General features: G+C 46.1%; 1 protein-coding gene across 1 annotated transcript in view; it reads right to left on the reverse strand.

Annotated features, from left to right (window-relative positions):
- Nucleotides 1-13,878, reverse strand: part of PEBP4 (phosphatidylethanolamine binding protein 4) — a 195,668-nt gene that overhangs the window by 85,961 nt on the left and 95,829 nt on the right. The window contains exon 3 of the mRNA XM_090290143.1: nt 7,121-7,219. Coding sequence (XP_090146269.1) covers nt 7,121-7,219 — 99 coding nt within the window. The remainder of the gene's footprint in view (nt 1-7,120; nt 7,220-13,878) is intronic.

Raw genomic sequence — 13,878 nt, forward strand, 5'->3', positions numbered from 1 at the left:
CAAGTGGACATGTTCGTGGCAGAGGCGGAGGCAGAGGCCTGTGGGCAGCGACCAGCCCAGGTTCTTTGTGTTAGGGCAGGTGGGTTGGGACTGTTGGTCTCAGTCTTATCCATTGAACAGCTTTGCCCATTGAGGGAAGCCAGGGTGTTACCCTCTATCCCTGTCAGAGCAGAGTTCAGAATTGGGTGAGCAAGACTGTGTTGTTCCTTTTTGGGGTGTCTATGGGTGTGTCTGTGTGTGTGTGTGTGTGTGTGTGTGTGTGTTTGTGACAGAGAGAAAGAAAGAGAGAGAGGGAGAGAGGGAGAGAGAGAGAGAGAAAGAGAGAGAAAGAATTTTCTGCCTGATCCAGGAATTCTCCTGGATGGCAGAATTGGTTTCCATAACGACTTTCTGATATAAACATATTTGATAAAAATAAGTTAACAGCGGAGAGCACAGAATCTCAGAGTGCAGAGAGAAAGAGAGAGAGAGGGAGAGGGAAAGGAAGAGAGGGAGATTGGGCTCTTCGAAGAACAGCATTTTTCTTTTCTTTCACTCCTCCCAGTTAGCCTTTCTATACATACTTTCCACAAACCAACTAAAAAGCTTTGTTTACCATATTCCTCTATGTACTGGCCCCTCCCTGCCTGTACACATTATATTCTCATTCTCTCTCACTCCCCCTCTCTCCTTAGTTACCTGAAGCACTACAGTGTGCCTGGGATATTATGATAAATTCATTCCCAATTCACTGCATTATCCCTTGAATATTTTAATGACTCATTGAATGGAGTGAAAAAAAATCTATTTCAAATGAACAATTATGCTGCATTAGTCTAAGGGCTGATTATATTTAAACACTGCTCACATGGATAACAGGACACGGCGACCTCAGTGTACAAGAGCTAATTTGGCTCTTATCTCCAAATAATTTTACACTGCAAATTACCGTGAAAACCTAAAGGGCTTTAAAAACATTCGTCAAAAAGACAATGTTCCACTTTGTAGCAACATTTTACTTAAAAGTATTTTGAATGAGAGTAAAGGTATCCCTGTGCTGGGACAGCGACAGCAAAGTAGAGATGGCGAAGGGCAGTGTCAGGAGTAAAAGCTGGAAGCCTGTGGCTGAGCGCAGCCCTGGGTGTGGGAAGCCTGCCGCAGGCCTGTCACGTGCCCTGGCTGTGGTCTGGGATGCCTCCAGGGGCCTGGCCTGGTCCAGGGGTCACAGGGCAATCCCCAGAGGCTGAGCTGTGGGACAGACCCCACTCTACCTCCCAACTACTACCTCCACCAAAATAAGTCAGGGTCAGGTTGGGTCCTCCAAGCTGGGCCTCAATCCTTCTAGACTCAAGAAGAAAAAGAATGAGCACTTTTGTTTTTGTTTTTTAACCCCAAGGTTTGTGTGTTAGGGCATTGTCTAGAATTCTTACTTGGAGTCCAATACCCTAAGCTGGGGCTGTGGGAGAGAGAAGCCCATTGATCCCTGGGAAATAGAAATTACAATTGTGCTCATTTCAGTGGAGAAGAAACTGAGGCTAAGAAGTTACCACCTGCAAGTGGCAGAGTCTGGAACCTACCCGGTTCATCTGACCCAAAAGTGCAGGCTCTTTCTCCTCTACTTCTGGCGGCTCCACCCAAGTCTGGTTTATAACTAAGGCCCCTCTGCACTGTCCCCAGCACCGAATGCTCATCAGGGCCCTTAGATCTAAACCTGCATGCTCTTCAGTAGCATGAGCTAGGCCTTGCGGGTGTTTATTACTTAAAATGGACCCTCATGGCACAGGGCAAAGCATCCACAGAGAAGTACACAGAAACCGGCAGTGAAACTAAACATTAATTCTATTCCCTTGGCATGACCTCTTCGTCTGATAAATTTTTTATTCTTCTTCTGTTTATTATCATTAGCTTGCTTATGAGCATATAGAAAATCAGATTACGTAAATATATCTATTTAAATTTCTACATGATCTGCTGCTCGATTGATTAGGAACGAGGATAAATTCATTGCTTTCTACAGTGCCTTTCTCTGGGGAGGCATCTTCTCTTCACTTATGTAATTTCCTTTTTCCTTATCTCAGTCCCCAAGAATAGGGATTTGTGTCAGTTTTGCAGACAAGGAGCAGTCTCAGAGAAGTCAAGTAACTTGTCTGAGGTCACTCAGCAGTGAGAGCAATGATTCTAACACAAGAGTCCTGACATGTGCCACCCACCTAACTGGAAAGCAGGGGCCTATGGTTCTAGCCCTGCTTACTGAGTTTACCATTCATCTTATTCACACTTAGAGGACTTAAAAAAAACCCTCCAATTATGGAAAAATCCAACCCTATAGAAAATTGTAGACAGAATAATGAATCCTTAGATGGCCTTTATAATTCAACCCAGAATCTGTTACACTTACAGCTGCCAAAGGTTGAGGGCACTGGATGAAAGGGGACCATGAACTTGCTGTTCTGTTTTCTTTATTAAGACAAAAAAAGCTATTCAGAACAAATTTTAGAATCATTGACGGTTTCTAGGAAGACTTCTTTTTCGGGGGAAAAAAGGTACTCTTGTCTCCTTAGTTGTTCTTAGCATTCTTTGTCACCAATCATGCTATTCCATCATAATATACCATCTTCCTGGGTTCAACATTCCCACTAACAATAAAAAATCTAATGAAAATATCTGCATGAAAGGCTCTGAGCACTATATTCAGAGACAAATAGAAGATGAAGCAATAAATGTCTCTTCTGAAATGAATGATGAAAATTAATTGATATCTTAATTAGGCTGTAGCATGAAGATTATTCGTTAGATGGAATCAGAACTGAAAAACATCTTAAAGGAAAAGCTGAGGACATGGCACAGGGGGTGGGGGGGTGGAGAAAGGTGGTATGTCTGTCAGTGATCTGCTGAATCTCTTGTCCTCAAGGAGGGTTTTCAAGGAGGTGGACAAGAAGGATGCACACTTTCTGTATCAGTCACTGCCTGCCCCAGTCTGGCTAGGCTTGGGGACTGAAGTCTAGCCCTACCCCTGAGCTGTTGGGAACCTGCAGGTGCAGGAAGTTCTGCCCGGAGAGAGCCCCAGTGCTCTTGCAATCCCATGCCATGCTGCGGCCTCCTTCCTCTGCATCTTGGGGGGTGGGGGGAGCAGAGCATCTCCCACTTTGCATCTGTAACCCCAGTGCTAGCACAGCGCCTGACTTCCAGCAACAAGGATAGCATCACAGCCAACAGTTACAGAGAGCTAACTCAGCATTCTAGGTACTGTTCTAAGCACTGGACTTAAAATAATTCATTTACGCTTCCTAACAACAGTGTGAGGTAGGAGCTCCCAGAATCCCCACTTTACAAGTCAGCATACTGAGACACAGGTTTAGCACCTTGCCCCTGAAATCATTGAGTTAATACTGGGGGATTCAGATTGGAACCATGGCAGTCTGGCTCCAGGGTCTTTGCTCGTAAACACTCTGCCACAGCAAACAATGGTCAGTCCGTACTTGTGGAATGAAAGGAGCCATGCGTACGACGAATACCTGGTCCCTACTGATGGACTTCTCTCTAGCTTTTAGTTCTACTTAAGGGCACATCTGTCACAGACTCTGCCAGCCTCTTGGTGGGGGGATGTAGATGTCTCCTGTATTGTTAAGAACTGGCTACTGCCTTGTTTCCACCTGGAAAGACAGCCCCCAAATTGTCCCTATTGAGTCCACCACCCAGTTAGGTCTGGGCCCCTAATACCCAGGCCATCTAAGGTTCCACCAAGTTTGCCTCTGTGGCCACTGTGAATTGCAGGGCCATTGTCACTCCATTGTCTTGAGTGACTTTATGGCATGCCTTATTGCTGAGGCCACACTTATGGTTGAGCATAACAATGATATGTAGGGTTTATTTTTATGGGATTCAAAATGCTTGTCAGTTGTATTTTATTTACCAAGATAGCATTCCCTGGGGAGGGTGTCTGGATGCATCTATCCATAAAAAAAATAACCAGAAATGGGGCCCTGGTGTGGTGTGGGAAGCATAGCGGTCATGTTCCCCACTTTGCAGAGGGGACAGTGGCAGCCCCTGTCACAGGGGAGCTGATGGAAGAGATGTACTAGGAACCCAGACCATGAGGCATGGCAGGAAGGGTATATGGTTTGGAGTTGAGGGGGTCTCTAAAACCCACCAGCTGAGGGGCTGCATCATTCACTCTCTCCAGGCCTTGCTCCGCCCATCTATAAAATGGGGATAATGCCCAGTTCACGAAGTCATTGCGAGGATCAAAATGAAATTTCAAAGTGCTTTTCACTTGAAAATTGCTCCACAAATGGGTGACAGTAACAATGACCCAGGGATTCTGACCAGAACTCTCCAGTCCCTTCAAGCAGCTCAACTCCTCCTGGAGGCTCGTTAAACACGGATGCTGAGCCCTCTCCAGATGGACGGAAGCGGTGCCTGGGAGTCTGCACTTTAATGAGCTGACTTGAATGGACTCTAATATTTGAGATCACTCAGCAGCAGCTGACACCAACTCAAAGGATGTGCCTCTGGGTGTGAACAGAGCCCTGTCTTCCCTTGGCCAAGGTCTGTAGCCTGAGACCCAAATGGGCTGGTTTACGCGGGTCTGCAGCTGGCAGAATTTGGGGGCTGGTGGGCAGGCCCAGTGGATGAAGCTGAGACCTGCTGCTTCCTGCTGGCCCCTTGGAGCAGGGAAAGTGGGTGAAAATGTGACGGAAACCCAAACCTCCTCTGGCCTGAGTGGGAAGGCTGAGGGCTGCACCCGGGCAGGTGGCCCTATAAGCTCTGCGGCTTAGCAGTCTTGCCGGACAGCTGCCGCTTGCCACCTGCCACCTGCTTTGCTTCTGAGCTGAGCTGCTGAGGCACAAGGCTTGTGTGAGAGAACCGTCTGGAGTGAGTATTGGGGTGAGAGGAATGGGCTGGGGGACTTTAGGCTTGGAAGAGAGGTAGCCTAACATGGACACTATTTCATCCCCAGTAGCTTTTGACACTATTTCATCCGCAGTAGCTTTTGATTTCTGGCCTTGGAATTGCCCAGTAGAACCCTCTTAGAGACAGCTTGTGGAGATGGTGGCTTGTAAGTATAACATCGTTTTTGAGAGTTTCAGCCCCTTCTGACCACCAAGGAGTCCCAAGCACATAAAATGGCAATGCTCTGGGTTGGGACAGGACCCAGCAGCTTTCCCTTTTGTGCCCTCAGCTCCCCTCCCCCTTGTTGGCAGGAGCCACACCCAGCCCTGTGCCTTCACATGCTCATGGCATCTCCAGTGCTCCTAGAAGGCCGCTGAGGCAGGCTTGGTGGGGCCTGGGCAGGGCAGGAGCCCTGCTTTTCCTCCTTTGAAGGGCCTATGGTCACTGGATAGGGTTGGTTGCCAGGGCAACTCCTCCCACACCCCTAGTCCAGGGGCGGTGAGAGCCCTGGCCTTGCTCGGGAACCTCAATAGCTAGTTCAGACGGATACCCCTTCCTCCGTCCATAGCTCCAGAAGAATGAACGCAAGCTTCTTAAACCTGTGGGGTCCTCTGTGTTTTCCAGATGCCGTCAGTGTGCTATCTCACTGGATCATCACGACAGCCGCCCCTTACCGACAGAGACGAAGCCCCAGGGAGCTGGCAAGTGACCTGACGGCGGTCATTGGGTTGGGAACCAGTCACGGCCGAATCCAAACTTTGTCTTCCCAGGTCTGGGTTCCCCCCACCTCATGGGGTTGATGCCTTTGCATTGGCGGGCTTTCTAGGCAGAGATGTGCGCGTACTTGAAGCTAGTGCGGGTTTGCCCAAAGTGTGCTGCCAGGTGCTCATGAACAAAAGATTCAATAGTCAAATGAGGCTGAAAATTAAATGCATATTGTATAGTGCCTATTAGGATGCTGAAAGCTCCACAAAGCCCTTCCAGGAGGAATGGGATTGAGTCAGGTTAACCCAGAGTCTCCAAAACTTGTCTGTCAATAGAACCTTCCCTCCATCCAGCCCCACATGATGCCTTTTGACAATCCACCAGATCTGAGCACCTCAGACCTCCCCCACAGACTGGGAGCCAGGTTCCTTCTCCAACGTGACTGTGACCGCAAAGGGACAAGGGTGAGGGAAGGCCTTTTGTTTCTGTGCAAGGAATGGCCACGCCTCTTCTGCCGGTCAGGAGGAGGAGCTGCTGCAGGATCCACTCCGCCCCCCTCCCCTCCCCTCGCCCCCGCAGCCAGCTCGGCCACCTGGACTGCACAGCATCACCCCTTGCCCCCAGCTCAGACCCCTGGCAGCGGTGCGCCAGAGCCAGCTGTTACACGATCAGGAATTTCGTGAGTCAGTTGTGAAACTGGCCATAGGGGGCGTAGTCGTCGTCGTCGTCGGCAGCCATCCGTCTCGAGAGACGATGGTGTAGCTTCTTAAGAGTCTATCTGCACCGCCGAGAATGGCTGTGCAGTCCGACTCGGGAGTGACACGGTATCTGTCTCCTCCCGTGTTGAATCGACATCTTGTGATGACGCTGGAGTGTCCTCTCCAGTGAAGCTGAAGCTACAGAGCCTGGGCAGGGTGATATGGAGGGTCTGCTGTTGCCCATGCAGCAGACCCCCCCTCTCTTCGCAGCTGAAGGGTCCAAGGGAAAGACGGAGTCAATACAGCTTGGCTTCAGGTGCGCCGCAGGAGTTGCCGGTGTTGACTACAACGTCAAACCGCCTTAGGGACTCCGGCTCCGGATTTTCTTTCGGGGTTTACTCCCTTAGCCTTTCCCCTGAAGAGGTATGCCACAAGGCAGCGGAGGTTTTTTGGAGTCAGAGTTTTCCTTCTCTGACGTGCCCTGACTGGAAGATCGAACCAGCGACACTTAGCTCGCAGGCCGACGCTCAATCCACTGAGCCAAACCAGCCAGGGGTAGGGGGCGTAGTGACACTACAGAAATTAGCAAACACTACAAAGTGGGGCTCCTCCCCCTGCTCTTCTGAGAGCCCATTCACCGGTACACCCCTTATCCTAGGACGTTTTTGGAAATTGTTAGCAAACTTTGGAGGGGCTGTGAGAACTGGGTGCTGGGGGTGACCTGGCGCAGAAGTCTGCGCTCGGCGGACTCCTCTACCCTCGCGAATGAGCCGAGAACCGCAGAGCATGATCATCTCCCAGCCATAACCCGCAATGAGTCAGAAAGTGCCTCACGGCCAGCTTACTCTGATATCTGTCACCAGCCAATGTCTCCAGAACCGAGCTATGGGTGCAGACCTGCTAGGGGCATCCGGGTCCACCATCACCAGCATGTAGATTTCGCTCTGTAACACATTCACCAGGAAAAAAAAAAAAAAAAAAGTGGCATTAGGGCTAGAATCCTGACAGGACAACTACCAGGCACAGACCCTTCTTTACATCTACTCTCACCAATAATGGCTGGCCCACCCCTATAGCTTCCTTCCAAGGTCACCTTAGTTCTCATGACATTTCTCTTGTGTCATATGCTTATGCTCAGAGAAATAAAGTTGATTAAGAAGGCAGCTTTATGCAGCTTTTCCCTTTATGAAGAGGAATAAATCAAACAAGTATATTTATTAATCAACTGGAAATCCCTAGTATCATGCTAGGTGCTGTGGAGGAAACAAAGAAACTCAAAACAGGGCTCTGCTCTCAAGAAGCTCATAGTCGGAGCAAGAAGGATAGTTGGAGCAACTTATCCTTTAATTCAGCAAATACAGGAGAGCTTACCCTGGGTCAGGAAAGATACCGATTGCAAGGAATACTAGGACTCATTCATCCCTTCAACAAGATTTACTGAACACCTACTATGTGCCTGAAACTGTTCTAGGTGCTAGGATTCCAACAGGAAACACGACAGTGGGATCCATACTTTCAGGAAGATTTTATTCTAGGTAAGAGACACAGATTTAAACAAACAAACAAACAAACCCAACCAACCCAAGGAATGTTAAGTTGTGATTAGTGTCATAATTAATAAAATAGGATAGGGTGAAAAGGAGTAAGCCCTCCAAGGAGAGGAAATAGCTGCTACAAAGGCCTTCAGGTGGAAAGAAGCTAGGAACAGGAAGAAGGCCACATGGCCATGGCAAAACAAGAGGCGAGTGGACAAGGCAGGGTTGGGGAGGTAGGTGGGGCAAGACAACAGGGGTCTCTGTGGGCTTGGGTGAGGAGTGGGGTTGTAGCCCCAGTGCAATGCAGAACCATTGGAAGGTTTAGTCAGGACATTAACTCAGGAGAAAGAGATGCTCTGATTTATATATATATATATATTTTTATTGTTCTTAACTATTTGTAAATTTTTAAAGTATATTTTATTGATTATGCTGTCACAGTTGTCCCATTTTCCCCCTTCTCTCCCCCTCTGCCTGGTATCCCACTTACCTCCAGCAATCCCCCCTTAGTTCCTGTCCATGGTTTGGCATATAAGTTTTTTTGTTTGTCCAGTTTCTATACTATTCTTAACACACACACACCCGTCTTTTTTGTACCTACCAATTGTGCTTCTTAATCTCTGTACCTTTTTCCCCATTCTATGCTTTCTCCATTCCCACTGATACCCCTCCAAATGATCCCCATACCTATGATTCTGTTCTGTTCTGGTTGTTTGCTTAGTTTGTTTGTTTGTTTTAGATTCAGTTATTGATAGTTGTGAGTTTGTGGTCATTTTAGTGTTCAAAGTTTTGATCTACTTCTTTTTCTTAAATGAGTCCCTTTAACATTTCATGTAATAATGGCTTGGCGATGATGAATTTCTTTAGCTTTAACTTTGTCTGGGAAGCATTTTATCTGCCCTTCCATTCTAAATGATAACTTTGCTAGATAAAGTAATCTAGGTCGTAGGTCCTTGCTTTTCATCACTCTGAATAGTTCTTGCCAGTTCCTTCTTGCCTGCAAAGTTTCTTTTGAGAAATCAGCTGATAGTCTTATGCTAAGCACCCCTTTATAGGTAACTCTCTTCTTTTCTCTTACTGCTTTTAAGATTCTCTCTTTATCTTGAAACTTTGGCATTTTAATTATGATGTGTCTTGGTGTGGTCCTCTTTGGTTCCATCTTGTTTGGGACTCTCTGTGCTTCCTGGACTTGTATGTCTATTTCCTTGGCCAAATTAGGGAAGTTTTTTTTTTTCATTATTTTTTCAAATAAGTTTCCAATTTCTTGCTCTTCCTCTTCTCCTTCTGGCATTCTTATGATTTGGATGTTGGTACTTTTGGAGATGTCCCAGAGGCTTCTTATACTACCCTCATTTTTTCGAATTCTTGTTTCTTCTTTTTTTTCTGGTTGAATGTTTATTTTTTCCTTATGTTCCAAGTCATTTATTTGAATCCTGGCTTCCTCCACTTCACTGTTGGTTCCCTGTAGATATTTCTTTAGCTCACTTAGTGTAACCTTCATTTCTTCCTTTATGTTGTTGCCATACTCAGTGAGTTTTCTAAGCATCTTTATTACCAGTGTTTTGAGCTCTGCCTCTGATGGGTTGGCTCTCTCCATTTTGTTTATTTTTCTGGGGTTTTGTTCTCTTCTTTCATTTGGACCATATTTTTTGTCTCCTCAATTTAGCAGCCTCCCTGTGTTTGTTTCTGTGTATTAGGTAGAACTGCTTTGAGTCCATATCTTAGTGCACTTGTTAAGTTGTATGGGGCAGAGTCTTGGATATTCACCAGAGTAGGGCTGGTTTGGCTCAGTGGATTGAGCGTCGGCCTGCGAGCTAAGTGTCGCTGGTTCGATCTTCCAGTCAGGGCACATCAGAGAAGGAAAACTCTGATTCCAAAAAACCTCCGCTGCCTTGCGGCATACCTCTTCAGGGGAAAGGCTAAGGGAGTAAACCCTGACAGAAAATCTGGAGCCGGAGTCCCTAAGGCGGTTTGACGTTGTAGTCAACACCGGCAACTCCTGCGGCGCACCTGAAGCCAAGCTGTATTGACTCCGTCTTTCCCTTGGATCCTTCAGCTGCGAAGAGAGGGGGGGTCTGCTGCATGGGCAACAGCAGACCCTCCATATCACCCTGCCCAGGCTCTGTAGCTTCAGCTTCACTGGAGAGGACACTCCAGCGTCATCACAAGATGTCGATTCAACACGGGAGGAGACAGATACCATGTCACTCCCGAGTCGGACTGCACAGCCATTCTCGGCGGTGCAGATAGACTCTTAAGAAGCTACACCATCGTCTCTCGAGGCTCTGTAGCTTCAGCTTCACTGGAGAGGACACTCCAGCATCATCGTGAGATGTCGATTCAACACGGGAGGAGACAGATACCGTGTCACTCCCGAGTCGGACTGCACAACCATTCTCGGCGGTGCAGATAGACACTTAAGAAGCTACACCATCGTCTCTCGAGACAGACGGCTGCCGACAGGGCAACCTGCTTCATCATTTTGTGGCTGTGTGTTGGAGGAGGGCTCGCAGAGGGGGCAATGCTGCTGCTGGACTTCTGGAGGTTTGCCTGGCACTCGTCCCATTTCCAGTCACTTCACCCACTCTCTATATGCGACTGGCAGCTTTCCAGCTGCTGCCCTGGTGGTGACATTCTAAGTCCATGCAGGCCCTTTAAACAGACTCTCCTGAGGAACAGGCAATTTCTTCTCCTGCCCCAACCTCCACTGGGCTCTGTGGTCTGGCCTGGGGCTGGGATCACCCACCCACTCCCACGGTTTCCCTCCTGATTTTTACCCACCACACGTGAATGTGGGACTGCCCATTCTGTTGTCTCCACCATCTCTCTGTGCCACACCACATCTCCTCACCTCTTGGCCCCGACTCTGTGTCTGTGCCTCTCTTACCTGTCTGGATGAATGTGGCTTCTTTAAAGCCTGGGTTGTCGGACTTTCATACAGTTAAATTTTCTGGCACTTCTGGTTGTTATTTGTTTTGAGGTTAGTTGTAATTCTTCTTGTGGCTGCGCAAGGAGGTGAAGCATGTCTACTTACACCTCCAGCTTGACTGGAAGTCTCTGGCTTACATTAAAAAATATATTTTATTTATTCATTTTTAGAGAGAGGGAGAAAGAGAGAGAGAGAAACATCCATGTGTGAGAGAGATACATTAATTGGTGCCTTTTGCCTGCCCCCAACTGGGAACCTGACCCATAGCCCAGGCATGTGCCCTGACTGGGAATCGAATCAGTGACCTTTTGGATTGCAGGCTGGTGCTCAATCCACTGAGCCACACCAGCCAGGGCTGATTTACATTTTACGAGAGTGTTTTGGTGGCTGGGTGGAGCATGAATGGTCAGCAGGAGGCAAGAGAGGAAGCCAGGAGGCTAGTTCAGAGGCTACTGCAGTAGTACAGTGAAGGATGATGGCATCTTGGACTAGGGTGGTAGCAATGGAGACAGAACAAGCAGATGGATTAGGGAAGCATTTCTAAGTAAAATCAAAGGGATTTGCTAATGAACTAGACAGTCAGGCAGTAAGGAAGGGGGGTGGGGAAAGAGAAATCAAGGATGAGGTCTGGGTGTTCGGCTTGAGCAACTGGGGGAATAGTTCCATTTAATGACATAGAGAAGATTTGGAGAGGAGAATGTCTGAAGGGACACATCAAGAGTTCTGTTTTAGACATATGTTAGAGATGCTTCTTAGAAGACAATCAAGTTTATAAGGCATGGTCTGGCGTTTGGGGGAGAGATCAGGACCAGATATATAAATTTGGGAGTCATTAACATATAAATGGGTCTAAATCCATAGAATAAAATTATTCATGGGAAGATTAGACATGGAGAAGAAAAAGAGTCTCATGACTGAACTCTAACATTGAGAAGAGAAGGTAGATCGAGCAAAGAAGACCAGGGAGATGCGGTCACACCTGAAGGGTAGGCATTATGAAATCTGAGATAGGAAGTGCTTTAAGAAGGAGTAAGTGGTCAATTGCGCTAAATGCCACCGAAAGGTAGAGCAAGATGAGGACACAGTTGTGACCATGTGATTTGACAACTAGAAGTTCACTATTATTTTGGCAAGAGCAATTTCCGTGGAGTAGAAAGAACAGAGGTTTCATTGGAATAGGTAGAGATGAGATGAGAGATGAGGAATTGGAGATAGTTACTGAATATGATTTTTTAAAGAAGTGTTGGTGTGAAGGACAGCTGAGACATGGAGGGATTCTTATTAGAGGGGGAAGAAGGCTTAAGAAATCTTTTTTTACTTTTACTTTTAGTGTTACATTTTAAGAGACAAAGGACAGAGAGGCATGCTTGCAGGTCAATGGGAATGATCCAGTAGAAAGGGAGGTATGTAAGCTAGAGAACATTGCAGGGGCCAAGACTCTGGGGGGTGGGAGGGGGCAGGATACAGAGCAAAAGTGCAGGGCCTGGCCTTTGGTGGGAGCAGAGGGGACAGGAAATTGGAAGATGTGGTGGTGAGAAGTGAGGAAATTGTCTCCGGTTGCTTGCATTTTTTCAGCGAATTACAGGCAAGATCATCAGGGGAAGAGGGATTTTAGGAAGTTTGCAGACAGAGAAGAAGGTATGAAATAGACATTTCGGAAAATAGGGAACTGAATATACCCTAAGTATACATAGTAAGGTCACTGGGTAATATTATATCCTATAGTTGTGTGCTTTTTAACTGTTCACTGCAGGTGTGGAATAAATGATATTGGGTTTAACTTGAATAGGGACTGGCAAGTATGACAGAAGAGAAGGGTGGGAGACAGTGAGAAGTGAGCAAGATAGATAGAGAAGGGTCCTGGGCCTCCTCTTGATCTGGAGGGAGAGGCAGGCACAGACATAACCGCAGTCCCCATATAACGTACCTGAGTAAAGGGGCATTTATCAATGAGGGAGCACAGAGGAGGGGGCCTCAGGTGTCCATAAAGGCTTCCCAGAGTTGTCTTTTGAACTTGATCTGGGAGGATGAGCAGGTAAAGCATCAGGGAAAGGACTCTATAGGCAAAGGGGAGGAACTGTGCAAGGCTGCTGGAACACAGGGTGTCTGGAAGGGATGCTGGGTGAAAAAGCTGAAAGGTTACTGGAACTAGATAACAGAAAGCCTAACATGTCCTGAGCCATTTGGAATTTGTTTTGCAACAGAATCCACTGAAATTGTTTGAGCAGAAAACTGACATGATTAAATGGGTGTTTTGGGAAGGCACATGATGAGGCTTTGACAATTGGGAGAAAGTTTGGCAATTGTCCAAAGATGAATATTTCAGAGAAAAATACCGGGTGTCGAGAATTAAAATCCAAAAGAAGCAGTGAACCACATATTAGATACCATAAGAAATTAAATCAGAGACTATGAAGATAGACACAAGAAAATCTCCAAGAACTCAGAAGAAAAGGATAAAGAGCTGAAAATATTAGGGGGAAAGTAGAATTAAATCATGAATTGTGTGTGAGTTTGTGTATGTATGATCCCAGTGGAATCCCAGAGAGAAAAACTGTATAGTTGATACACCCAGAAATTGGTTCTAGCCAAGGCAATAAGAAAACTAAAGCAACAAAGTGTAAATACTGTTTAAAAAAAAAATGAAACACTCTATCCCCTCTCTATCATTTATTTATTTACTTATTTTACAAATGCCACAATTGCCTACATGAGAGATCGAAAAGGATTCACTGGAAACAATTAAACTAATCAGTAAAGTGAGTTGTTACAAAATGAACAAAAAAATGAGTACTTTTCTACAGACAATGATAATAGTCCATTAGAAAACATATTTTTAAAATTTCATTTAAAATTGTAATAAAAGCTATAAAATATCTAGGAATAAACTTGATGAAAATGCAAGATATACAGAAAACAAAAACATTACTAATGTACATAAAATGAAACTTGAAGAGATGGAGAGACATGCTAAAATAATTATTAGCAAATTATGTCACAAATTCTTTAATTAATTAGTTACTTTAACACAATTCTGAAATAGTCATTAGCAAATTATGTTACTAATGCTTTAATTAAGTAGTTAACACAATTCTGATCAAAACCCTAAATAGATGTTTTGGGAACTTCATAGAATGAT

Source organism: Furipterus horrens, unplaced genomic scaffold (assembly GCF_987537825.1).
Source record: "Furipterus horrens unplaced genomic scaffold, mFurHor1.1.pri manual_scaffold_10, whole genome shotgun sequence".
NCBI lineage: Eukaryota > Metazoa > Chordata > Mammalia > Chiroptera > Furipteridae > Furipterus > Furipterus horrens.